At 41.9% G+C, this 27,994-nt stretch overlaps 2 protein-coding genes and 1 long non-coding RNA gene across 4 annotated transcripts in view; 1 reads left to right on the forward strand and 2 right to left on the reverse strand.

Moving 5' to 3' along the window:
- Positions 1–25: 25 nt before the first annotated feature.
- On the reverse strand, positions 26–9,298 carry PP2D1 (protein phosphatase 2C like domain containing 1). The gene is given in 11 exon segments (XM_017827405.1): positions 26–285; positions 287–361; positions 426–502; positions 998–1,395; positions 1,398–1,486; positions 4,735–4,737; positions 4,837–5,050; positions 5,053–5,170; positions 5,172–5,362; positions 5,365–5,514; positions 9,280–9,298. Coding segments are annotated over 11 exon segments (1,470 nt in total). The 3' UTR covers positions 26–149.
- Positions 9,299–9,510: 212 nt separating this feature from the next.
- Positions 9,511–14,902, reverse strand: LOC108503466. 2 transcript variants are annotated; one of them, XR_001876844.1, is made up of 4 exons: positions 14,627–14,902; positions 13,209–13,271; positions 10,525–10,679; positions 9,511–9,581 (listed from the first exon to the last, which is right to left on the reverse strand). It is a non-coding gene; the product is annotated as an uncharacterized LOC108503466 (long non-coding RNA). The 2 variants fall into 2 exon arrangements; XR_001876845.1 differs by lacking the exons at positions 13,209–13,271; positions 14,627–14,902 and adding an exon at positions 12,060–12,212.
- A 49-nt stretch (positions 14,903–14,951) lies between these two features.
- KAT2B (lysine acetyltransferase 2B) overlaps positions 14,952–27,994 on the forward strand; it is a 40,907-nt gene continuing 27,864 nt past the window's right edge. The window contains 4 exon segments of the mRNA XM_017827406.1: positions 14,952–14,969; positions 15,015–15,269; positions 15,272–15,538; positions 24,022–24,148. Coding sequence (XP_017682895.1) covers positions 14,952–14,969; positions 15,015–15,269; positions 15,272–15,538; positions 24,022–24,148 — 667 coding nt within the window.

Here is a 27,994-nt window from a genome sequence, read left to right on the forward strand (position 1 = left end):
AAATCTTCGTTTGCGAAGCCCAGCCATGGCAGTTCCAGACATGATGTCTGATTTACTGAATGGGTCAGCATTTAAGATGATTACAAGTAAATTCATGACACAGCTAAATATAAGCCTGTCTTATATATACTCTGGCACTTCAGCTATTTTTAAATGTTGAGGTAATTGGGTATCTTATCACATCCATATAGAAATACAATCAAAACAGTAATATTATCTCTTGAACCTGAAGCTAATGCAGTTTTTGCCAGTTTTTCCCTAACGTAGCTTGTTGCATTGTTGTAGTGTCTCAGAGCTGTCTGTGCCTCTTCCTGCAGCTGATGATTTGCAATTGGATGGGTGCATTTTTGTCTTTTTCAAACTGGTGGTGGTTTAGAACCCACTGGTTATGCAGACTTCAGCGGGTCTTGACCAGCATCACTTGCGGTTTGTCACAAAATACATTGAAGTCCATTTTTTCTGCCAGCTGTGGGCTTGAGTCACAATTAGCTGGCATGTTTTTCTATCTTTTGAAGTCTGTTTCATGACTTTAGACCCTCTTGCCACTACATTCTGTTACAGATGTTTATGGCTGCGAGTTGGACCTGTTGCACAGAAGGCAACAGTTTCTTCTTGCTCTGAAGTCTGTCACTGTGGATGAAAACTCATACATGAAATTTTCTGTCCTCAAACTGAGTTCTTCAGAACTACCTTGTATGCTAGAATTGGAGTGGTTTCTCTCTGTTCTTTGAATTTATTTAATTGTTACTGAAAAGAGACAGCTCTGAATTAGCTTGTGTTTTGTGGTTTTTGTGGGGGTTTTTTGTGGGGATTTTTGGGTTTTTTGTTTGTGGTTCTTTTGTTTGTTTTTTGGGGGCGGTTTCTTTTTGCTTTTTGGGGGTTTTTTTGTTGGTTGGTTTGGTTTGGGGGTGGTTTTTTTGTTGTCAGTTTCCTTAGGAACTCCATCTTTGTGTGTAGTTCCTCCTAGAACATTTTCATTTATTTTGTTTCAGATTGCCTTTGAGTCACTGTGGAAAATATCTTTATTGGAATACAATATCTGTATTCCATCTTGCAGATTATTAATAGCATTTGAGTCATTTAGGTTGTCTTCAGTGAGGGACATTGAATACTGACACACAGAGAAGTCCTGTTTCGTTGAACACCATTCATGCATTCTCAAATAAGGAGTGGATGTTGTTAGAGGTGGTGCCAGTACTTCATTGTAATACAAAACCTCCCAAAACCCTTTAGAAGCCAAAATAAGAAACTGATAGGTACAGATATGAGTTACAGGTATAACAGATGTTCTTTTTGTTGCATCTCTGTGATGTCCAGGAACCCTTGTAGTTCTCAGGTATCCCTCTACTAATCCATCTGGTGTATTAGTGCTGGTGTTTCCACCGTTCTGAAGTGTTTTCTCTCATGAGTGCTGTGCTCTTTTGAGAGGCAGTGACTCCTTCCATTTTTACATAAGACTGCATATACATCATCTAAAACTGAAATACTTTTAATATAGCATACTATTGGGTTTTCTTAAGATACTGCTATTACAGTAACAGTCTTTTTTAAGGACTGGGAAAAAAACTGAGGTCATAGTTGAGTAATCTACTGCCACAGGCAACAATGTCCATCAGTGAATTTGGTTCTGTTTTACAGCAAAGTTTTCTGTGATTTTTTTTTTTTTATATTCCATTATTAGAAGACTGTTTCAGAATCTTATTCTCCTGACTGCAGATAAACTCTTATGAGGAGTCTTAAGTGATGTTTTATTCAGCTTAAAGTGCAGTCTGATAGAAAAGTTGCACCTTGATTGGTTTTTGAGCAAGAGCGCATATTTTTTTCAAATATTTTCACTCCTGTGAGAGTATGTGCTTTCAAAATATTATGGCTGAATGAACTCATCAGGAAGCTCCAGGTTCAGACTGTTTCTAGCAGCATATAATTTTTAGTACTGAAAAATAATTTGGATATGGTGTAGGATTTAGTTTACTAACATGATGCCTTACATCTCTTCCTTGGTTAAAATACCCAAGGGAGCAAGAGTTCTAGCAGTCATCATAGGAAGTTGAGGTCTGGCTTCTTTCCTTTAGCAGGCATAGGTATTTTAACTTTCCCTCAACACTCCTGAAATCTGAGAATTTAAAGTGTTAGAAATTCCAACACTGCAGGGGGCAGGTCTTGTCAGACTTGAATGAAGAGCATAAAGGAGAGAGCTCCAACCCAAAGCACTGTATTATTTGAGATCCTCTATGGCTGCCCTGGGAGACCATTTTTTATGTCAGAGGAGGTTATTGGTCTGCTCTCATGTGTTGGCTTAAGGGCAAAAGTGATGTCTTAGAGAAAGAACTTGAGTGAGATATGTGGTACCTTTCTAGACATGAAGCTGGCTGCAGTGTGTTCATTTATGTTGTACTTTTAATATCTACCTAGACTAGGGGCACAGACCTCTGAAAAGTGTGTATAAGTAGGCATTGCTTATACAATTGTAGTGTTCCTTGAGCAGTATTGGCAGTCTAGCGTAGGAGACAGCTAAGTGTAGTCTGTGTGAAGGCAGATTTCTCTTGAAAGTGATTCAGAATATCAAACTGAAGGACACACCTTTGATTAATTATACAATGTAGATACCTTAAGTTGTGCTCCATGAATGTTTCCTTGTGCTTGCTCCCCTCTCCTTCCTCTGGTTTCTGTGGAGAGCTAGAAAAATGTGTAAAATATCCTTTGAACCCTTGGAATAAGACCACCAGCTGTAAGCCTAACAAAGAGCCTAATATAACCTATGTGGAGCAATTTGACTGCAAAGAGTAAAATCTAGTTGCTTTTGGCTGCAAGTCTTGTCAGCAAACCAGAGACAGCAAAAGAATCAACAAAACCTAACTGGCCTATCAGTGTGGGACTAAATGAAGACAGAGCTGGCCAATGTCACCCTCTCCCGCTCTGTGTATCTGACCATCCTCTTCAGTTGCTTACCTGGAGCTGAAGGAACATGTCTCTACTTATGTAAGAACACACTCTTGGGGGGGAAATGAAGGTCGATGTTGTGCAAATCTTTTTCTGTGGTATGATACCTTTGGTGGAAAATTAAGTGTATTAAATTAATGTGGTTCAAAAATGTGGATTTTAATCATAAAAGGTCAACTTCAAACTTTAATTCATTATCAGATCTTGAGTTTATGGTATCTGTAATTGCAGCCAGCAATTAAATTTTCAGGTAGGGATGGATGGAAGCAGGTAACAAAACCAAGAAGAAATTTGGTAGAGAATTCACCCAACCCAAGTTGTTATCTTCATCAATCTCTTTGGAATATAAAGTGGTTTTCTTTCACAACAAGGTGGAAACAAATGCATCTGAAAACAACCTTGCAATCTTAATGTGAGTTAATTCTGTATTCTGCTACAGGGCTGTGACTGCATGTCCTGAAAGTAATAGAACTAGGGCTAAACTACCAGTTTTGATACCTGTAACAGTGAAGTTCATATAGTTGCAAAAAGCTTGTTGGAAGTACAGTGCAGCTATAGTAACAAGCATTGGGAGAATAGTGGGAGGGGGGATATACCACATACAACACACTAGTTGCATGCTCAAGGAGCAACAGTGGTTCTCAGACTGCCAGAGGAATGCAATTACTGTTAAGCAGAAGTATTTTTTTTTTATGTATGGAATTAGTTTTTCCAGATGTGGAATATGATAATTTTTTTTTTTTTGCCTCCTAAAACCAGTGAAGCCTCTCAAATGGTTCTCCCTTTTCTATTGATCTTTGACCTTCTTGATTAATTTCAGTCAACTTTCATATGCAGAAACAGTTGCAGTATCTGCTCACTCCTTAGTAATGCCAGGCAGAGTGATAGAAAAGTAGTACAGAGCTGGGCAAGTGCTTCAAGCAGAGACTGGAAGACACTGCAGAATGTAACTGTAGACACAAATCCATTTGAAACTATTCACCCACCTGCATTTTTACATAATTCTGTGTGTGCACTCCTTTGTGGGAAAGCAAGCATCTTGCCTGTAATCTTACAGCTGTCTTATGACCACAACAGGATATAATTGGTAATAAAAATCACCAGGTGGGAAAGATACAGTAACCAGAGTTGCTAGTCTGCAAGAGCTTTGTCTAGTGTTCCATCATAAAATCCACATTTTATGATTAAAATCCAGCAGGGGTGGGTGGAGAAGCATTAAGGATGTATCAGTGTTTCTGATTGTAATTAATAACTGATTTCCTATACTAAAGAAAGGCAAAGCAATGTCCTACTTTATAAGAAAACATGTCTGAATAGATCTTCCACAACAACAGTAAAAGCCAACCAATGCCTATTTCAGAAACTAGTAATTCAGATGATTCCCTCAAAATATGTTTTCAGTTTGCTTGTAGCAAAATGTGGTGGCACTTAGTCCAATGAAACAAATTAATAAAAAGAATATCTTAAGCGTGTTTCATTGATATTAGGAATTTATCAGATCTAAAATCAGAAGATTTGTGATTGACTGCCATAAAGTGATGACAACCTAAACCCCTTGATATAAAAGAAACCACTCTGTATTTTCTTACAGAAGTCACTTGTGTATTGTGGAATGCTTCCTAACTTTTACATTAGTAAATTGATTTTGCTGCCTTAATTCAAATATCATGCTTAGGCAACTTATCTAATAAGCTGTATACTATTGTCTGATAGCAGTATCAGTTGCAAGGGAGTTTATCACATCTGCTTTACATTGTCAAGCTAAAGGAATTGCTGCTTTTTATCTCCAGACACTGACTGCCAACAAACATCTAGGTTAGCTAATACTTTCTTTTGTTGCATGAAGGGAAAAAAAATTCTGGTGTGTTATGTACATACCTATAAATAGCAAAGTACAGTGGTCCAGGAACACCTTTGGCCCTTCTGCCTAATGGACTATGTGTGTTATTTTCACAATGTTTTCTTTCTTCTACCTCAGTGCCATCTGTCTCTTTGCTGGGAATGCTTTCCACCAAACAGGTAACCACTGAACAGCCACTCCAGTGAGCTTTGGAAACCTGATTTCTTCCCAGTTGTAAAAATCTCTGCATTCTCCTAAAGGACTTGGATTCACTTTGTGAATCCATTTGTAAGGACTGGTCATCATCTTGGTCTCCTCATTGCCTGGCTTGTCAGAGAATATCTCCTCTTTTTCCTTGTAATCTGCCTTAATTACTGTGGAAAAAAACCCCTACAATCTGCACTTTGTCCTTCTTATTTTTGTAGGAGGAACCTATTTGAGAAAGCTGATCAACAAATAAAAGTGGAAGCTCTGCTACAACTGTTTCTGCAGCTGTCACACTGTGACAGCCATCAAGAATTTCCAGAAAACATGTATCTGACCTATTTCCATAGTTGTCTGGTGCAATAAACCTATCTTTGTGTCTCCTTGCCACGTGGGATTTTTATCTTTGCAAATTGGTAAAGCTTTTATTAAAGAATTATTTACTTTCTTAAAAGGACCAGGATTGTTGTTATTAGCAAGATCACAATATTAAGTGGGAGTGGAATTCAAATGAATAATCTTCTGCTTATCTGTGTCAGAAAATTTAGGAATCTAGAATTTAGGTACTGCAGGGACTTCATAGGGTCTAATCAGCACAAGCCTGTCTGCCCATTCTCCAGCTGAAGCTCGTACATTCTTCCTATCCCTATGCACCTCTGTTTTTTAAATTTAAGTTCCTTGCTCCAATCTTCCTCATCAGCTCAGTCTCCTTCACCTCACTCTACATCTTTGATGCTGTCTCATTATTCCTAGGTCTGGCATGTGGTGCTGCAACCCCAGGAGTCAGAGCTATAAGAGTAACTCCTAGTGAGGTGCTTCCTGATAGAGGCCAACTGGTGCAGAGGGGACTGCCCAAATTCAGCACCTGCACACTGGCATGTCTCTACTTGGCATGGGCAAACTGATGCTGCTTTTTAAATATTTTAACTTGTTCTGATTTGGGTAAATTGATAAGAGTGACAAAAGATGCACTGCTGATGCCATTTCAGCCAAATTGCCAATCTGTGGTTTAAAACCTGATGATCTTGGACATTCTCTAGAAAATAATCAAGATTTTGGTTTCATACACGCAGAACAACATATTTTCCAAATCATATTCTCAGAAACAGCTGAACCATATTATCTAGGATTTTTTCAAATTATTCTGCTTCAGGCTTGGAAAATTCTAATATGAGCTGCTTCTTGCATTATATGCTCTCACTCTAAATCAGCATGTCACATACATGTACAGACACCATAACAACACAAAGTCCTGACACCATGTGAGCAGCTCAGCTTGCCAGCCTATATATCATCTATCTACTAAGTATGAAAACATAGTGTTTACATTCAAGTTGATTAAGTTCATTTTTTAGGATTAAGTATTTATGTGTGTATATATGAGAAATATCAGACAAAAATTCATAGGTTTCTCTCATCTGAGATTTTTGTTTCAGTTAATCTTTGTTAACTGCTGTTAATCCATTGGCAGGGTAAATAACAGTAGTTTAGCAGCAGAAATTTGTCGCAGCCATGTTACAAGAGCAGCCTTTAGTAATTTCATCCTACTTTAACCTCATCCATTTACCGGGGTTCTCTCTTTGCACTTGATACAGCCACACCTGAATAACTATTTTGCAGCTATTGTCTCTTCCAGGATTTCAGCTAGGAAGTACATTTTCCTCTGTCTCACTAATTCTGTTCAGTGCCTGGGTATTGTAAGCATTTCTGCAGTTTGTGTTTCAACATGTGCACTCTTTCCTGTGATGACGTTTGATAAAATTTCATGGTAGTCAAAGCCCCAACCTCCTCCAACATCTTAAAGAATCAAGTGCCTCTGATCAGCGGAGGTAGATCAATTATAACATTTTAAAAGGAAAATCTCTTCTGTAGAGGGTGAACAGTATTAGCAGAGCCACTTAAAAGCCCCTCATGACTGCAGTATACTTTATCATTGCAGAGGTGGCTTGCTGGTGGCTATGGCTCTCAGTCTGCTGTAGGACAACTTTATGGGAAAGTCCATCTCTCAACAAGAGGTGAGCATCACCTCCTTTAAAAGTGCTGCACCGTTTCAGCAGGACAAGTTAAGGAGGGACATGGTTAAAACAGCAGCAGAAGATAGGCTTCTGCAGAACTCTTTTTCCTTTATTCTGCATAGTTTGAATTTGAGACTGGGAGGCAGCAAAAGCCTTTTCACTGCTGTCATTATGATGATCCATTCAGGCCTGAGAAAAATTAGGACTAATATATATAGAAAGTCTGGTAAGATGTTTTTTTGTCTTTTAAATGTGATTCCATTTTACATTTAGCGTATATAAAACCCCCTTGGATTAGAGAGAGCAAAATGATAGTTTGACCTTAGTAAATTTAATTCTTAACACTCCCACACATTTTATAGATGTTTGTATCTCCGTAAATGGTGTAAGTGCTAACAAATCACAAATTTCAAAGCCTCAAAACAGTCTCAGTTAATTACAATGTGTAAATAACCAGGATAATATACATAATAATTCATGTAACAAGATATGCTACAAGTCTTCAGTTGTAATAAATCTGCTTATAATTATTAAAAGGGCAACCCCGATACTTTTTTATACTATGCATAAATTGCTTATGTTAATAGCTGAAAACCTTGTAAAAATAGAATAAAAAATGAAACATTTCCTTTGTTGATCTCTTATGAAGTAAGAAGATTAGTCCGTGTTTCCTTCTCTCCTTGCATTTCCCTCATTAGGAACAGATACAGACTCAGAGGTTTTTTGCTGTCAGGTTAAAGGATAACAGTGAGTTATTGAAAGCACAATACACGAAGCTAAGCATTCTAGCCTCAGAGTGAAAGATAAAATTCAGCTTTCTAGCTCACTGCAGTTTCCCTGTGCCTATTTAGGGAGCCAAAATCCAACACAGTTTAATGTTCTGAGGTGAAAATAGAAGCAGATAAAAAGAAATTAGATGTAGAAGAATGGGGAGCAAACCACAGTTTGAGACTGTACATATTTTCAAGGGCAAAAAATTGTATTTACTCTTTGTGTCGTAACAAAGAGCCTCTTGGTCAGTGCTTAATCCTGCTACTCGGAAAGGAAGGCTGCTCCACCTCTGTCATACGTTGGCCTGTCTATAACAGGGGCAGAATGGAAGCAGAGCACGAGGCTTACATGGCAGAGGATACCGTTGTCCCAGTAAACCTCATATTTCTGGAAAACCTTTCTAACTACGACACTTGGAGCTGCTTGCTGTTAATATGGTAAGGCAAGATTATTTTCTGCTTCTGCAGTTTGGCACTACAATCTCATTTTTTAATTAGTGAAGATGGAATATGTCCCTGAGCTTTGAGGATCCAGGATCTGATTTGTATCCAAACAGAAGAGTCCCATATGCAGTTATCTCTCTCTAACACATCATTCCTATCTCCACCCACAGAGTGCTTCTTCCTCACTTACCTTTGGCACCATCAGAACTTAACTTGCCCAATCTCTAGTTGTGAACTCCTTCCTCTGTGAGTTTTGTGGGTTTTATTATTTGCTACATATTTGTGGTCTTAGAAAATGGTGCCTGTTACTGATGCTGAAACCAGCACTGGAAAGATGCCTGCCTGTCAGCCTGCCTGTGGGTGACAGGAAGAGGCAGAGAAGGGCTGTGTGATATAAATGAAGGTCACAGTCTCCCAAGTTTCTAATCACAGTATTATCAACTAGTACGTATAAACAGGCCTCGCTGCTGCAAATCCCTGCTGAAAGAGCATCAGCTTCTTTGCCTGTCTTTTCCTTCTTCCCTGCTTTACTTCTTGCTCATGCCTCAGCCAGCGCTTCCTTTTCAGTCCTGTTTTCCCCATGTGCCTGTGATGCCAGGATATGGGTTCATTGCCTCCAAGATGTTCAGCCCAATTCCTCTCCTCTTACTGACCTCCCTTCCCTCTGCCCTGACACACAATTTGGGAATGGCACCTCCCCGGAAAACTGCTTGCAAAAGCATCACACCCACTTACAGAAACCATGATGGGGACTCCTAGCGTTGCCAGGACTGTCTGTCTCTGAGCTGCAGCATGCCTGACACCATCAGCACCTGCCAAGGAGTCACCGTGTAAGGCGGTAGCATTTGCCTGGTGCAGCTTGGCTGTGCTGTGCAGTGCATGCCCAGTGGCTCAGTAAGAGCCAGCCTCTGCTTTGCAGGTACTGCCTTAGCAGGTCCCAGCTTTATGTGGATACCTTTGGCCGAAGCAGCAAAGAGCAAATATCTTATGTGAAAACCCTTATGTAGCCTTTCTTAAACTCATATAAGACCTCTGAAAAACTCTTCACCTGAAAAGATGAACTCACTTGCTAACTCAGCAGCCATGCCCTATACCTTTCACTACTTTTAGAAGACCTGGCCCTCTTGTTCTCTAAAACCATCTGCAGAGGGAATGGTGCAGAAGGAACAAGACATCTTCTCCCAAGTGAGTCAACTTAGATATGCATAGTATAGCCTACTTACTGCATCCCCAGAAGCAACAATGCAGTTTCAAGAAAATCTAGTTATGAAAGGTGTGGGAAGAGATAAAGACTATCCTGGTGAGTCACGGGAGCATGCCACGGGCAGAGCCTGCATTCAGGACTTGGGAACAGTCCTGCCTCTAGACCTGATGATAGGCAAGAAAGAAGGAAGTGATTAATAATTAAAATAATTATGGAATAAATTAAGATAATTAGTCTCCTTATTTATCTTCCTAAGTGTTGTCCAAAACTATAATCTTGGGATTCCAGGCCCACTGGTTTTGTGTCATCCTATAAAATAAGAGTCCCCATCATTAGGTCTTCTTGGACAAGAGTTATAATTTGTGACGCTGTCCACTTGGGCAGAGATGCAGCTTCTCAGCTGGGAGGAAGCATCAGACTGGGAAATGGGAGTAGCAAAACAATTGCAAACCTAGTTCTGTTTACACTCCAGATATTTAGGAGCTCTTCCTTGTAGATGGGTTAGTCTTGGTGGGGCAAAGGTAATAGTTTGCAGCCCACCAAGTGCCTGTGTTAGGCAGAGAGGCAGTGAAGCATTGAGTGGGGACGACAAGCCTGCTGGCCTTGCCATGGGAGGGGAGGTACATGAGGTTTTGGAGATACTCAAAGAGAAAGCTGTGGCAGAAAGTGGAACATGGGTGAAGACAATGTAACTGTGCCTTCTGCATTCCCAGTGACATCCTGTCTCCCTCACCTTACAAACCCACATCTGGGGTTGCTGCCGTATTCCTGGGGTTCCTCTATTTTTTTCAGCTGTACATAGCACTATTACAGTTGATCTAAATGGAGATTTTTAACCTCTTTAATTTCTTCTGCTTGGCCAAGCTGTGGAGCTTGAGGTTGTGTTCCCAGTTCCTAGGGTTTCCAGTGCCCTTGCACACTGATATGGGGAAGGCCCATGACTGGGTTTGCACAGTTAGATGTTCTTAGGCCACTGTAACTTCATCTAATAGAAATAATAGGAATTTTCTATGCAGAGTTTTGTTATCTAAATTGGTATCATATTAAGGGTGCTGGCTGGCAGCTACTCGGGTGCAGGTAGCAAAAAGGAGGTCCCTTCCCTCTCACCTCTGCCAGCAGAGCCTGTGCCAGTCTCCTGGTGGTTGGTCAGGCTTCCAGCAGCAAATGACCTGCCCTACATAGGAATGGGGTGGTTTGCAAAACTGTCAGAGCACAGGCAGTCAACGTATACCAAGTGGGGTCCCAGAGAATTGTGGAGATCTCTAACACAAATAAAGAAGAAGGAAGAACAGAAAAATATGTTAGAGAAAGGAATCGACAAAAGAATTGTGGGGAGTCAGAGGAAAGAGAAGGTAAGGAAAAAATAGATAGTATATCCCATGTTTGTATGAAGCAATCCAGAGCTCTCAGTACCATGAAATAACAGTGTCAGCCTATGTAGTAACTGCTGATAGCTAAATAACTTTAACAAACAGCTTCTGAACTTGACACGCACAATTCACATCGAGCAAAGGCACAAGTGACTGTCCTGTGCTGCGTGATTCCAGCCTTCGGTTTTCTCACCTGGTTTGTGCTAAACCGAAACTCTGACTGCAGTCAAGAAGAGCATCTTCTGTGTAAGAAGCATATAAAAACTGCTAAATGCTCCATTACTAACAAGAAGTTTGTGTGACTGAAACAGCCCTGAGTGTTGCAATGACATTTTTTCCATTTATTTTCCCTCTTTTTTTCCTTTAAAAACTGGGTAATTGGGGTGTGAAGTTTCCTATGACAGACAAAAGCCTAATGGGAAGGTCTGCCATCTGCATTATTAAAGTCACATGTTAGCGCCATGGGAAGCAGATGAGGTGCTAGAGACAGCATAATGAACAAAACGTTTGCACTGTTAATACTACCAGTGATTCATAAGATATTGATAGCAGTCCTGAACGCGTGGTGGCCAAGAGGGAGGTCACTTCACCCATAAGGAATGCGCTAATGAAAGGACACAATAGGATTTTATTCTCGTAGAAATTCCCTGGAGGAGAAAGAGATGCACTTTGCATTGAATGGCAAGAGTAAAAACAGGTGGGAGCACTGGAAGAGAGACCCATCTTGAATAAAAAGGGAGACAAGGCTGGGTTGGGCACACTGGATCTGACCAGGCTGAGAGGCAGGGATGAGGGGTAGAGGTGGGCTCCCAGAGCTCGGCTGCAGGCTGGGTGGTCCCTGTCAGAGAGGTAGCATTCAGCATTAGGCTGCTATTAGTTGAGTAATTTTTTTTATTTATATGAGCAAGATAGGCCCCCAAAAGCCCTAAATGACAACTAGGTAATAACCAGGAGTCTGGTACACCCTAAACAGCATTTTAATTTCTCTTTTGTGACTCAAGAATGCAACCTTTGATGGAATAATAATAACACACATACTCTTGCATTTAAGCCTGTCAGGTGTTCACAGGGAATTTGTGCGGGAGCAACAAACCTGAGATGCACCTGTGATCTGCTGGGAGCAAGGGCTCTGAGCAAGCACCTCCTCGGGGCTATCAGCAACCTGAGAGAGACCTGAAACCCACAAGAGCTGGGACTTGTGTCTCACCCAGCTCCTGGTTTACTTAATTTGATGTAGATGAGTTGTCTTCCTGATGTCACCTGACTACTCACCTGAGTTTGCGGGCTGAGCAACACAGGCAGGCCAAAGGCAGCCAGGATCACGCGCTCCCACCAGGACTTCCTAATGCGGGTTTCAGAGTCAGCTCAACTTGTGCAAACCCACTGATACGCCCCAAAGGACAAAAAGTGAAAAGGATGGCAAGGGCTTTTCAGACAATGCTCTGAGTTTTAATCTAATTTAATATCTTCATAGTGCATGTTAAATGATAAAAAGCAAGCAACAAAGGAATTGTGTGGTGCTCAGATTTATGCACGTATTATAATTAGAAAATTAGTATGTGCTCTGCTTGTGAATTCAGCCAACAGAAAAAGCCAGCTTGGATATGCAAGCAACAATGACATGTGTCCACTCATATATCAAAGCATAGGCTTGTTTGTTTGTTGTTTTGGTTTTTTTCCTACTGTAGTGCAACCTGTTGTGACCTAATTGCATTCACTGGAGCCACCACAAGTCAACATAACCCAAGTTATAGTCCCACATTTCCAGACAGCAAATGGTCTTTTCACTCCTTATTCTTGCCAAAATTGTGAATGCAACATTTTACCTTTCACTGGAGCAGTTTAAGACAAAGTCAAGCTTTTTTTCTTTTTGGTTTTAAAAATATATTTGCACAAAGTTAGAATGTGAGCAATGATTTAAATTAAGTTTAAAGTTAAAAAAAAAAAGAAAAATATTTACCTATATGCAGCTAAAGAGTGATTTCTTTCTAAGCTGCTCCTAGCAGGCAGCAGTTCTGCATGTGTAGTGACATTAGTGTTTATAAATGTTACTATAGTAACTGTATGTGTAGTCACAGACTGGTAGACTTACTGTTCTGGTTATCTGGTGAGCAACAAGGTATAATGGAAAAAAAAGAGACACAGCCATGCTCTGGAGGATTCAAGAAGGAACTGCAGAAAAAGTATTTTTTTGCCTTTATACCAACCAGTGCCTTACTGTGTGCGTTACAGCAGTGTTTTTCCCATTAAACCCTCATAAACACACCATAAAATGTAAAGAAACATTCAGGCATTTAAACCAAAGTCAGTATCTGCTTCCTAACAACTTTCATATTTAATTCTACTTTAACGGAAGCAATAAGTTTTCAGGCTTTTAAGGACCCTGAAGAATGAATGAGGTGAAAGAATAAGGTTATTCACCTGTGTACCTTCAGACATGAATGCCTGCAAGCTGCCTTAATGAACATCAGTGGAGTTACTCACCTGTGTGAAAACAGTAAAGGTATTTTCAGCATCAACATTTATAATTTATTATATGCAAGTGTGCAAACTTAATGCTGGGTTAAATATCATTAATTAACTGGTTAAAGGAGAAGCTGATAATAACAAACAAAAAACGTCAGAGAGGATTTAAAGGCTACAGCAACTCTCAGAAAAACCAGGAGCGTATGTTCAGGCGTGGGTATTAAGTGGTCCATCGGAGCCAGAGTGTTGTTATAGATGCGCCCTTTGCTCATAACATTTGCTGCCGAGGAGGAGTCGTGGGAAAGCTGAAAGTGAAACTAAGCAGAACAGTTTCATTTTCAACTCCGAAAGTAGAAACCTGAACGGCATAAAAAAAATGCAAAGAACTTCTTAGGTAGCTGCTACCATACAGCGGCTATTTGTTCTTTTAAAACATGATTCGGACACTTAAAAAAATTACAAGGATAATTCTTAAATTTCAGAGAAACTGGATTTTTTTTTTTTTATCACGTTTGATTTGCTGTCAAGCTTGGGGCAGCAACCGCCAAGGGCAGCGGCTCCTCCACCTTAAACAGTCCGTCTTAAAGCAGCGGGGATGGCAGCAGCCATCTTACGGGTCGCTGTCACAGCTGCTGGGAAGCCCGAAGCCAGTCTCGACCTCTGCCGAGGGCTCCCCGGGGTACCCCGGCTCCAAGGAGCCCGTAGTGGAGGCCGGCGAGCAGGTCCCGACCCCCACCCGCATCAACACTATTGATTTTAGGACCTCAGCAAAATAAAAATATTAAATAAGTAAATAAAGGAAAACAACAGAACTCCCCCCCCCCCATTTCATGAAATATTGTAGCACTTCATTCCACTTTCTTCCTATCGTTTAATGAAAGTGCAAACTCGCCGTATAAACCTATCTCCAGAAGCTGAGAAGAGGAAGGAAGAAGGAGACGTCAGGGAAAGGGTTTTGTCACAACCCCGCACCCCCTCCACCTTTAAATGCTACAACTAACTTCGCTCAACTCTGGAGTCATCTTTGCTTGCCCCATGCAAGGTGGCAAGGCCCTGTGCCTGTGAGAGGTCTCTACGCTGAGATTCCCTTCCAAACTCATGCTACTACTTCAGGTTTACACATCAAAGAGCCGTAGATCCTACGCAAGCGCCCAGCCTCAATCCCAACCTTTTAAACCGCGGTGCTGTTCAACAGAATTGCCATTTGTGGTTTCTCACGGCTCAACCACGGTTTTACATACGTGCAACGGGGCAGAACCGCCTTAAACTCAATGCACTTGGCTCTTGTATATGGAGTACAGTCTCTATGGCAGGATCATTTGCGTAATTTTACCTTTCAAATAAAATGCAATCACTTGAAGACATAAACTGACCTGCTGTCAACACTTGTTTCCGGATACAAAGAAAAAAAAAAATAAAAAAAAAAATCAAGCCCCAGAACCATGACACGAGGAGCTGAGCAGAGAGTTTTTGAATTATCCGGTATTTCAAACTGACCCATGTTTATCTATTGAACTAGAAATCATCTGGGGAGGGGAAAAAAAAAGAAAAGGACCCTTTAAAGGCGGCCTCAAAGTGCATAATGTGGAAACGCAATGGTTAAGCCAAACAAAGTAGCGGCACTTCGAGGGGCCACAGAGGCTGCGGCGGCTGCACCACGGGCTCACCGGGGCTCGGGACCGCTCAACACCGCCAGCGATGCCGCCTCTTTCTGGGGCAACTTTGCGCGCAGCCTCCCGGAGGGCCAGGATGGCTCCGTAGCGGCTCCCGCACCCAGCGGGTACCGCCGCCGCCGCCCTTCCCGCGGGGGCGCCGCCCGCCCCGCGCAGCCCCCGCGCAGGGAGGCGGGCGCGCCCTTGCGGTGCGCAGCGGCGGGAGGCGAGCGCCGGCCCCCCCGCCACCGCCGCCGGCGGGGCAGGAGCCGCCCGCGGAGCGGCGGGTCCCTCCTCCTGCCCCCCCCCCCCCGGGGAGCAGCCGGCGGCGGCGGAGCGGCGAAGGGGAGGGTCTAAGGCCGGTCGCCCCGCACCGCGCCGGCTGGCCGGACGGGCGGCTGCCGCCGCGCCGCGGGCATGGCGGAGCCTGGCGGCGCCGGGGCCGGGGCGGCGGGCGGGCCGCAGCAGGGCTCCCCCGCCGCCGCGGCGGTGACCGCCGGGGGGCCGGTCCGCGGCGCCGCCGAGAGCCCCGGGGGGCCCGGCTCGGCGCGCACCGCGGGGAAGAAGGCGCAGCTGCGCGCCGCGCCGCGGGCCAAAAAGCTGGAGAAGCTGGGCGTCTACTCCGCCTGCAAGGTACCCGGCCGGGCGGCCACGGGCGCCCACCCGCCCACGGAGGGTGGGGATTGACGGGAGAGGAAGGAGGGAGGTGGCGGGGAAGGGCCGTGCCCCGCCGCGCCGGGCGCGGGAGGCGGCCCCGCTGCCGCCCGGCGCTGCCCGCGGAAGTGGCGGCTCTGGCGGTGCCGGCGGATCCTTCTCCCCCTGGAGCTTTCCGGCTAGCGGTCGCAAAAACAAAACACACGCGCACTCGACACGGGTAGTGCCAACTCTCTGCTGCCTGTCTGTCTGCCTGTCCCTCCCTCCCTCCGTCCGTCCGTCCGTCCGGCCGTCCGTCCGGCCGTCCGTCCGTCCGTCCGTCCTTCCGAGGGAGGCGGTGGCGGGCGGGGCAGCTCCCGGGCCGGCGGTGAGCGCGGGGTTAATTAACAGGGCTGCCGCAGCACCCCCCCGTAAACACCTCGGTGGGGAGCGGGGACATACCCGGGGGGGGGGCGGCCCCGGGCGGGGGCTGCTGCGGCTCCGCATCGCAGAGCTGTTGACCCCGCAGGAGCCGCTGCCCCGATCCGAGAATGACACCGTCGCCACCGCTCTGGAAGAGGAGCCAAGGGGCGCGGCCTCCGCGCTTGGGAAAGTTGTGTCCCTGGCGGTCACGTAGCGTCGGGCCGGTGCCCGGTGTGTGGTGACCGGGCGGACAGCGAGCTCCCCCGGCCACCCTCACCCTGCCCTAGTGGAGGTCTGTACGCCGTTGTCTGCCCGGCACTCGCATTCAGGAGAGCTGCCCTGGGTTTCCCTCCACAAGCACTTTATGTCCACCTGCGATTTTCCTCTTGGTGAGAGAAACAGGACTCGCCTGTTTATTGTAGAGCGCGGTGAGAGCTGTCGCTCCTGCCTCCGGAGCTCAGTGACCGCGGGCATTGTCGCCTGTGCGCACGTGCGGGGTGCAGGAGAGGACCAGGGAGCTCAGGACACGGACTGCACTGCTGCTGTCAGGGCAATTCCTGGATGCACAGGAGTGCTGACATGTTGAGATTGGCAGTGCTGATGTCAAATCCTCTAGTAATGATTTCAGGGTTGAAGAATAGCTGTTTGTGAGAAATGTGCGTCTTATTTTCTCTGTTCTCTTCCGCATGCTGATGTTAAGTGAAAGGCCAAACTAAATTGTTAACATACAAGAGGAAACATCACTGTATGGCTCTGTAGTCCTGTGGTGGTGTGAGGAGCTTTAACTGTATGCTGAAGGCACCCCACAATGCTGTCCTAGGAGGGCAAATTACACATATTGCAATTTCTTAGCTGTTTCCAAATGTGCAGCCACCTACGCTTCAGCTTTGGCACATAGCTGGGACATTGCAAGATTACACTGGTGTCAGCAGTTTGTGTACTTGAACCTTGTGGCCCTCATTGCAGACTGGGTGCCATGAATTGAAGCTTTCCCAGTGTTGAGTCTCCTTTGCACCCCTATATTTTAATGTTACTAAGACTTGCTGTTAAACGTAGCTGGTTGTGGAGTGGGTAAATTTTTCATGGGCTGCTAGAGAAATGAGTGTGTGCTTGAATTACTTTTTTCGTCCTTGATTGGTGCTTTTTTTCTTCCTCTGATGTGTCTCCAGATGATGTTTTTGAGGATAAAAGCTTTCTCCTGTAGTGCTTTGCCCCACAGAGGTGGCTGTGCTATAAAGAAGCGCAGGCAGCCTTGTCTCTTCCCAAACCCTTTGCTTTTTTGGGGACTCACTGACCTCACATATGTGCTGTCACAGTGCCTTGTTGTCAGGGAGACATACCATTTCAGATGGGAGGAGGGCACACTGTGGCCTGCTGTCAGCCCCTCTTTTCCTCTCACAGGACTCTGGTGCTGGAGTGCAGATTGGGGACCACTCGTACTGTCAGTCTTCTGCTGGGGTGTCCTTGCTGGCCCTCATCCACGACAAGTCCTGGATGCATGTCCCATTGGCATTCCAGTGATGAATGGAACGGGACCCATGTCTGGGAGCGCACCAGGGCCTCTTCCTCTTGCTAGGATGTAGGCACAGTGCCAGCACTAAACACTGTTTTGTATTAAGATTAGAATGCAAACTCTACCTTTGGTATTTGACTTCTCTTCAGTAATTCAGTGGCAGGCACCTTGCTTTCAGGTCTCATAACAGAAACAAGTGGGCAGATGGGAAGCTCCTTGTAAACTAACCACACAGTTTCTCCTATGGGATAAAGGGGGAAGGATGGAGCAGGATGGAAGAATGTTTTATTTTCCTTCCGGAAGACCTGGCAAGTGCTCCAGAATGACATTTATTGGCTTGTAACATTAGTGGTTTGCCAGAAACTGTAGCAGTGCAGAGTGTAACTTTGAACTTTTTCTTACTTTGAGTTGCAACTTCTCTTCCATTTATTTTGTGTTTCTGTGTGTGAATGCAGGCCAGTAAGACAAGGCAAAGACTTATGCCATCTCCACTGGGGATGTCTGTGTTCATTCAAGTAGTGACCATACGTGGATCTTGTACAAGTTGGAGTGCTAAAATATGTAATGGCGTCAGTCACCTTCTCCCACATAAATTTCATTGCAAGATGCAGCATACAGAATTTATTAGGAGCCTAATTTCAGAGATGTTGAGAGTAACAGAGGCAGGGAGCATCTGTTCACTAGGGATGAATGTGGAGAGGTCAGTGGCCATGCAGAGGGTGAGTCTCACTGGTGATAGCAGAAAGATCGAGCAGAAGAGAGTGAAAGGCACTTCTCTGGAGTAGGGTGCTTGGTCCCCAAGTGAGGGACCTCCTTCTTCAAGAGGGGTCCTTTTACAAGCTACTCCTTTTCTTCATAGGAAACATGGACAAAGCCTGCTGGGAAAGACATGTTCAGCATGCATGTATCCTGAGCAGAACGAGACTGAAGTTTAGGCAGCTGTTACCAAGGCTAGACAAATGTGGGGTTTGCTTCTTTTTCTTGATAAAAGAACTGCAGAAGAGAGTTGTAGGTGTTGGGCTGCTCCACTTGACTTGTTCCCCTGTGACAGAAAGTCTGGATGGAAGTGACAGGACAAGTTCTTTTGAGTAGAAAAAACCTTCTTAAAAGGCCCAGGTTTCAAGGAGGAGGGTGGCATTCTAAACAAGATATTAGAAGTTGGCACAGTTTTCTTGACTTTTGGGGGTGCACAGTAGTGCTGTGTGCTGTGAGGGATTTCGTATTTGGCACTTGCAATATCTGTGCACGTATGAATGGCTGCATACATCATTTTGTTTTTGTTCAGTGTGAAATTGAGCATTAGGCATGCAAACTTGCAGCACTGTATATAAAAGCAACACTGTGTGACTTACACACATACATATATTTAATGAAGATGTCGAAAGTAAACTCCTCTGCAGTTTTTTTCCCTATTGCTTTACAGTATGTGAAAATACAACTCTCTCTCCAGTCTCCCTGGGAGTTTTTTTTACAAACAAGGTGAAATATGTACTGTTTTAGTACACTAAGTTTTCTGTAAAGTTGTTTATTTCTCATTTTATGTATCTTACGGTAATGCCTGGGTGTTTATAAATATAATTATAACCCAGTAGCCTAAGGCATTTGCACAAGTAACAGGTAATAATACCTCCTTGAAGAAAGACTTTGTGCTTTAGATAAACAAAGTAGACAGAGTGAGTAGGGTTGTGATGAGATGAGATGGCCAAAGACCTGCAGCAGGTGAGCCACAGATCTGAGTAAACTCTGGGTCCCAGGCTCCAGACCATCTGCTGACCCTTGCTAGAAGCACTTCTTCCCACTTATCATCCTTGAGTGACCTCTATGGAATTTTCCCACACATGAGTTCATAAGGTAAACTCGTACCACCTTTTCATAAGGAAAGTTTTTTTTCCTGATTTTTACAAGGCAGATTAAGATGAGGCAGACTTGACCATGTTACTGCTGGGCTCTGTATAGAGCTCCTTGAAGCTCAGCTTGAAATGTGTATTTAGGTTATTTTCTGCAGAAGTGTATAGGAGACATATGAGACATCTAAAACTTTCTTGTAATCATTTTTGTACCGGGCCAAATCTGTTTTACAGTGTCTTACAGGCCCAATTAAAGCATCTTCCATTAAATCAAATAGGAAATTTACCATTAACTTTACAAGGTAGAAACAGGGTGCCTATTATTAATAAAAGCTTTATATGGTAGCCTAATTTTCTTCTCTAAGTAAAACTGGAAAATACGTGGAATGAAATAATTGGATTGATCAGTAAATGAAGAGCATGTCCTTAGAGCTGCCCATTGAACTGATTATTTTGTATTTTTAAAGATAAATCGGTCAGCTAATTTCCTGATATGTATGAGTGGCTCTCCAAGCAGTGTCTAGCTGTCTGGTTGCTGGGTACTAGACATTTGAGTGGGAAAAAAATGTATTTTAAATTCATCAATGTATTTGTTATCATTTGTGTGGAGTTCTTTGAAATCATCCATTTGAGCTTGTTGCTTGCAGGAAAAAGCTTACAGGGTGTTTTATATGGCTTTTGTGTTGGGAGGATGAGTATTTTTTTCTAGAGTAATTATACTTGCTGGAAATAAAAAAGATCTGTAATATTGTGTGTGTATAATGTGTTGAGTCTGCTTTGCATCTCAGTTACCAAGCAGGGCAACCTGTATGATTTTGAGTTGGAAAGAAAAGTCCAATACAACAGCTATTTGAAACTCAGTCTTAAAACTGTTGGGTATTTTACTTTATAATTAAGTTAGCTTGAAGTTTCCATGTTCTTAGGCTCATTTCACTGTCTGAAAAGGGGAGGAATGTTTAAATCCATAAGTTACTGTAACATTCTTCATTTATTCTTTATTATTTGGACACCTGGAATCCACTTAAAAGGAGCTAAGATGTGCAATGTTGTAACATTCATGTGTTTCCTTTCTAAATGAAAATACTAGCAAGGTGTGTAAAATGTGCTGTATTTTTTCACTGTCCATTTATATTCAGTATATATCAATATATTCAGTATTCTAAAGGAAATGGTAACTTTAGTTTACCCAGTCCTGTAGATTTCCCTGCCTAGGGCTACTGAACAGTTTGATTTCCCACCTTGTAACACTCAACTGAACATGGAAGGATTAAAAAAAAAAAAGCAAAAAAACCCCCAAACCAGATTGAAATTATAATTCACTTATATTTCAATTATATTACATTTGCAGTGCAAAATGTACATAATTTCTGCCCGTTTGTTTGTTTTTGTGGTTGGGGTTTTTTTAGGAGGGAGAGTGCAGGCAACAGTTGTGTAGTTGTTGTGTTTTATTATGTTGCACTCACCCAATTTTATTAAAAACCACCACTGAGGGTGCAGTGGTCATGATCCCTGGGCCTATAAAGATGACAGTCATTATGCTGAAGGCCTTGGTAAGGCAGAAGTCATCCCTAGCTTTCTCCAGTGGATTTATTAAAGCTCTGCAAATGTCCCAGAAAAAAGGCTTTAAGGACTAGATATGCTAGTTCAAATGCTTTTTTCCTTCCTCTCCTCAAAAATGTTTTGATCTGAAATTGAGTTTTTGAGGAGGTGAAGTCATACTTTATTTTCTAATGAAAAGCAGATGAGTGACATTAAAAAAAAAGCAATAAAGGAAAAAGCTGAAGATAGTCAAAGAAAGGTCTGAATGAACAAAATGCTGTGGAGGATTTAAAACAACTCAGCAGTTTAAGCCATTGAGGAATGCACATTGCATATTCACTGCAAAATACTTGCACTGTCAACAGCTACAGTGAAAGCTAAGTTTTAAAGAGGACCTTTTTGGGTTCTGTTTCCCCTTAGTTAACAGAACATTTCTGTTCTGATTCTGGTGTTTTGTAGAGAGATTAAAAAAAAACAAACACCCTGGTGGTTGTTTGAGAAAGGTCTCTGAAGTAATTTGAACAATACAAATTAACAGCTGCTGCAAAAAGATCTGGCGAGGAAATACCAACGAGGGCAGAAAAATTTGCCGTTGAACACGCTGTTTTTATTCTTTTGTGGGTGGGTTGATATTTATTTTTGGCAGTTTAACTAAGCTGTTATCACTATTCGTGTATCTGTTTGCAGCTTTGCTGCTAATTATTGTGTGACACTAAAGTTTGTGTAGTTACTCACTGTTTATAGTTTTTTGCCTTGATAGTAAACATTGTTTGGTGAGTTTCTGTGAAATACTGCCTCCACTCAAAGAAAAAATTCTTAAAAAGCTTGTGCCTTGTTTGAGGACACGTTTCGTTGTGGCATGATTTAAGACAATTAATAATAAGCATTATATTATGTCACTAATTTAGAGTGTTAAACATTTGTCTGGACAGCTGCATGGGAAGGATCAAATCTTACTTCCCTAGAATAATATTCAATCATTTTTTGTTTGACAGCTCCTTCACAATTGTATCTTTTATTTTCTTTGGCAATAATCTCACTTTAAGACTTTTTTTTCTAGCAGTTTCTCTATCATTGTTTTCAATGCAAAAACTTTCATGGCAACGGTTGCCTTTCCCACAAAACAAACGTGTAAAGTTTATTTGGCCTCAGTTTTGTCTAGCTTGAGGTGCTAATTGAAAATGGTGTTTCAAGTCATCTTGCAGATGTCCAAAGTTCTTGCACTAGGGCAATCTGTGGTACGCAGGTATCGCTCAATCACTGATCTCTCTAGTAATTAAGTTTTAAGAGGTGCTGTAGGGCTGGATGACAAACAAAAGTAAAACTGGCTCAATGCCTGTGAAACTGTAAGAGATAAATAGCTAAATAAAATAGATAAATGCTAAAATAGCATTGGACTGCCTTCAGTTCTCTGCCAATCATATTAGTTATAGAAAACATGATGGGTGAAGTTTATGTTCTTTTTCTAAGTCTTTTCAGATTGCATTTTATGAGACTTAAAAAAAATGTTCTAATCTTCCCCTCATTTCGTTCTGAAACCTCCCTGAATACATGGGGTGGCAGGTGGTCTGCACCCATAGAGTGAGTTTGGAGAGCCAGGAGGTTCAAGCTCTGCAGATTGTTCTTTTTTCAAGGGAAATATGTGGATGCGGTTTTGCTGGGCACTTACAGGTTAATTTCTGAGTCATCTTGGTGGCTCTGGCTGTTGAAAATGCCACTCATGGCCCTTGGTACCTGCCAGACTGCCCTGGGTGCAGGCAGAAGCCATGGCACTCAGGGCCAAGAGCCCAGCTCGATAAATGCTTAAGTGCTAGAGATGGTAAAAATATCATGTGGTGCTCAGCAAACTGCAGGCAGCAGTTTTCTTGGTGCTCAGGTTGCTGAATATTAAAATTAGTTTAGAAGAACAGTTTACCAGCCATCTACAAAGCTGTCAGTGTTAGGAGCTGTCAAGCTGTGATCCCTTCTGCTTCTCCCGGGTGCTTCTTCCTTAGGTAGGGTGGGATTTGGAAATTTAATAGGAAAATGAAATAGATTCCTGAAATAGGTTGCATTAAATGTATGCAGAATCGCTTTTGAAAAATGACATGGGTGCTGGATATATTAACATCACAATTTTTCCTACTAAGATTGTTTCAGCCATAAATATTATGCAGCACTTGGCATACTTTCCTCACTGAGGTCTTGGCAGTGCAATTTCCTGAGTATCTTTTTACAACCCAGTGCACAGATATCTCTGAACAGTAGAAAAGCAACTTTCCTTCCAATTAGATCTTCAAATAGGAGCGTGAATGATGTTAGAAGTACTTTGCCATCAAAATAAATAAGATCTTTGGGATATGCAGAAGGAAATTCCCTCTTCTAAAGCTGTTCTTTGGATAACTGGAATCCGAGCTTTGAACTTCTGAGTGATTTGAGATATGATTACCAAAGTCACAACCTCTCCCTTCATGATCTTCCCTTTTAGCTGCAGTCTATTGCTGATGTTTCACAGTCAGTGAGTGTAAACAAACTTTCCAGGGAAAGCAGCAGATGTCTTTGACATCTTTTGCCTTTGTGGCCAAGCTTTACCTTGAACAGCATTCTTCAGTAGTGCAGTTATTGTTTTGTTATTTCAGCACTGGTTAACCTTTGCTTGGGTTGTCATGGGCTTGGTTTCAGTTGCATGATTCCTTGTTGCCGGTGTAGCTGATGAGGCAGTGATTAATGTGTTTCCTGCTAGGTAACCTGTTTGTGTTTAAATCATTAAAACTGTCTCAGTGGCAGGATCTATACCTGCTGATATACCAGTCAATGTTTGAAAACTTCTTTCACTTGAGTGAGGGCTTTCTGTAAAGGAATTATTCAGGGTTTGTGTGTGTATTCTGTTTACCATAACTGTGTTAATATCTCTGTTTGGGGTACTATTCTGTTTCTGACTATTTCAAGGGCCAGTAATGTGGTCGATAAAAATGCAAACCCGGGCAAAACAACAGCAAAACACCCCAAGTCCCCCTCCCATCAACATCAATCTCCTTCCCCCCCAAAAAGCATCTTGTAATTAAAAAAAAAAAACAACAAACAACAACTTGTATTTCTTTTTATGGCTTTTGAAATAACACGCTATCATCAAGTTCCTGTGTTTTACAGTGTTGATCGATATCCCTTTGCTTTGATTTCAGGCTGAGGAATCCTGTAAATGCAATGGCTGGAAGAACCCCAACCCGCCTCCCACGCCGCCCCGGGCCGAGCTGCAGCAGGCGGCTGTCAGCCTGGCTGAGCCCTGCCGCAGCTGCAGCCACACTCTGGGTAAGTGTCTCCCTTTCTCCTGCAGTCTGTGCACCCATGCCCCGAAATCTCTACTTTGGCGAGATGAAAGTCAAGATGCCACGCCAAGACCTAGAAGTGGAGATTACGGTTAGATGTAAATGTCAATAACTTAGGTTAAATATGTTTAATATTTAAGAAGCGTGTTTAACATAGAAATATCTAAAATTAGTTTTGAATAAATTCAGCTATGGTAAAACTTCTAACAACACAGACATTCAAAGCTGTTAAAATGCAAAAGGACTGTTAAGCTACCCATTGCACTTTTAATATTTTGTGTTACATATGCATTAACCTCACATAGATTTACGTCAGCTGCCTTAGATACCACGAGTGACTCTTCGGTAAGCTGTATTAGGTTTCCTTATTTTAGAATTAAGTATAAAATATTCTCAAAAGCAGGTACTCCTACCTACCAAAAGAACTGTGTTTTCTGTGTGACACAAAATAATACCTAGGTTGTACATCTTAGCATTTTCTAAGTTATGTGCAGACAGCTTGCGTATCTTGGAAGCAACTGCTCAAAATCCGCTGTTAAATGCTGTTGTGGTTTTGGGGATTTTGTTTTTCAGACTTAGAATAAATAACAATTTATTACCCACATAGCCTGAAAAATAGTGGTGAATCACTGTAGTATTATTTTAAGAATTTATACTTATCCAACATAAAAGCCGATGACTTTTTTTGTATCTATTACAATCATAGGATAGTTTGAGTTTGAAGGGATGTTTTAAAGGTCTGGCCCTCCTGCACTAAGCAGGTACACCTACTAAAGCAGGTATACCTTCTACTAGATCAGGTTGCTCAGAGCCCTGTCTGACCTGAACTTGAATGTTTCCAGGGAAGGGGCATCCACTATGTCTTTGGGCAACCTGTTCCAATTTTCTACCACACTCATTGTAAAAAACCTTCTTTCTTATATCTAATCTAAACCTGGTCTCTTTCAGTTTAAAGCCATCACCCCTTGTCCTACATGTCCTTATAAAAAGTCCCTGTCTCTCTTGTAGGCCCCTATAGGTGCTAGAAGTCTGCTCAGAGATGTCTCTGGAACATTCTCTTCTCCATACTCCCAGCTCATAAGAGAGGTGCTCCACCCCTCTGATCACCTTCGTCACCCTCCTCTAGACTTGTTCCAACTGATACATGTCCTTTTTAGCAAATATCAAATAAAAATTGAGCTAAAATAAAATCCAGAACTAATTGAAAAGGAGCAGTTGCTATTTAATTTTTGTTGCTGTCCAAAACTTAAGGCAGTGAAATAAGAAAAAGGAAATTTAAAATCTTCACAATAGATAATTTATTTTTTTACTTTTGAAAAATAATCTTGTAGTGTGTATGGAATACTTTTTTTTTTTAGTTGTGGTTTGTTTCCATTTCTTCTCTGTTCTTTTTATGCTCTCATTACATGCAATTTATTTCTAGGCTTTTCAGCAGTTCTTTCCTTTCCTGATACTCTCAATCTCTGGGTTTGCTTGCAGGAGTTTAAGAAATGCATGGCATCCCAGAAAATTTAGTCACTTTAACCAAGTTAGTTCCAACTTTTCATCACATAGCTTCTCCGTGCTGCTTCTGTTTATGCGATTGAGGTGGCTTGTGTTACCCATCCCTTTAATTCCTGGCCTTTGAAGAAAGAGCTTATTCTTTTATTTATTTTTTTTTATTTTCTTTTAAAGTAGCAAGATGTGCTGTCAGTTCTCTGTTCTTCAGCAGAATTTGTGGATGTTATGTATTTGTGTAGAAAACTTCACTTTTCTAAAGGCTGAGGCCTGTTTTGGTCTTCACTTGTTACCTAGGGAATGAGGGAAAACCAGTAGTGTAAAACCAGTAAAAGTACTTTATGGAAGAAATTGTATTCTTATTTACTGCTCTTTTTAGGTAAGTTAAAGTTTCTTATTCTTCTGACCGCAGCTAATGAGGAAGATGTTTCATTTGAAATAACTGAAATGAGTTGCTGTGTGCTTCCTCATACTACTGGCAAAAACATGTCTTTCAGTGGTGTTTTCCAAGATAATTTTCCTATTCATCTCCTCTAAATGAGTGTGTTCCTGCTAAACACCTTTAAAACCAAATTTCCGATCAAGGTGTGTAGGCCTCAGATTATCTGTGCTGAATTTTCTCCTCCTTGGAAAGCCTTTGACATAGCGATGTAGAAATTCCTGTACTGGTTAAAGAAGTTGTACCTGATGTAAAATGTAAGATGTTCTTTTTTTTTTTTTTTTCCTTTTTAAGATTTATTATTTTCTTTCAAAGGTAAGGTAATCCTAGATACTTGTCTTGCTTGAGATGTCTCTTTTTGGGAGTGTGGTTTGATCTTCAAGCCAGTGCAGGTTTTGGTGCATAAATCTATTTAATGGTGTGTATTAATTTATAGTCTACTTACCTACAACTTGTATTCATCTCTTTGGTGCTCAGCCCCACAACTTGGCTCAATATGGTTGTTTTAATGAATATTTCTTTTATTTGGGTGATATGTTGCTGTGAAGTGGTGACTGAATTGGGTGCTGGGAGAATTCACTTCCTGCCAGCCTCAAGACTAGGTGTTGTGTAGTTAGAGACTCTTTTTTATATTTAATTGGTTTTTCCTGTGTTACAGGGTTTATTTTTCTGTTGGTAAACATTTTCAGTCTTGAATCACTTTAAAAACTAGTTAATTAATATGCTAATACTTTGTATACACATTCAGCCCCCTTTTTTTTCCCTAGCACTACCTTCAGTTCCTGCTATGCACCTTCATGAGCATATTTGGGTATTTCTTGGTTTGTCTGTCCAATATACATTGCTAGTGTTTTTATGTACACACTGATTTTGAGATAGACTTTGGACACATTCCTCTTTTTTCACTGTTCCTAATTGCAGTACTTGCTTATTGAATTTGCAGGTCTTCATATCAGTGCAGACCTTTGCTATTTCTACTTGTTTCCTCTGCATGCTGTAGCAATCTATACATGTGATATTTGAATTTTTTTTTCAGGCATGACAGCAGCTGAGGAAGGGTGTACCAGCTGGGCAGTTCATGTGACTGGGACTGTGTAACTCTAGTCAAGAGTAATGCAGTATTTGATATCAGTGTTCTAAAACTTTGATTTTAACAGAAGGTTTACTAATGGCCACAGAATTTGGGAATGGGCTGTGAACATCTGAAAAAACAATAGTTTGTTGGGCTGATGTACAAACACTGGTGTCTTTATGGGAAATGGTAACAGGCCCTAAATACATGCTGTTAATACACTTATTGTACTTTTAAATTCACAGTAGGGGTAATAATAGTCTAATTTAATAAAATGTTTAAACATGGCCACTAAGTAGTCAAGGTTCAGTATTGTTATAGATACTGCATAGAAGTGGCTTCCTGTGGTGATATTTTATTCATTTGTTAGTTGATGCAAAGTTTCTTTAGAATGTTATCAGTTTCTAATGCAAAGCTCACCTAGGAGGCTAGTCATTACTTTTAAAACATCAGGACAGACAGCTTGGAATATTAACCGTTCATGCCTGTCTCAAGGACAGAAATGAAATCATTTTATTCTGCCTAGAATGCTGAATATTTGTCCTTAAAGGAGGCTTATGATAGCCATCCCCCTAAGATACTGTATTATAAATGCTCACCTAAGTGGAAACAATTGCTGGTATCTTTTTCATGTTCTGAGCTATGGTGTGTTTTTTACTTGAAGCTGAACAAATTTTTTGAATTTAAATGTTTTGGTGTCATACTAAACTTCTCAAAACAAACCATCTTTTTTGGGTGGCCAATAAATATGATCGTTTTCAAATCAGGTGTTATTTTTCCTCACTACCTCCCCAACTGAGGACTCAGATTTCTGATGAAAA

This window comes from Lepidothrix coronata, unplaced genomic scaffold (assembly GCF_001604755.1).
Source record: "Lepidothrix coronata isolate B3197 unplaced genomic scaffold, Lepidothrix_coronata-1.0 Scaffold139, whole genome shotgun sequence".
Classification (NCBI taxonomy): Eukaryota; Metazoa; Chordata; class Aves; order Passeriformes; family Pipridae; genus Lepidothrix; species Lepidothrix coronata.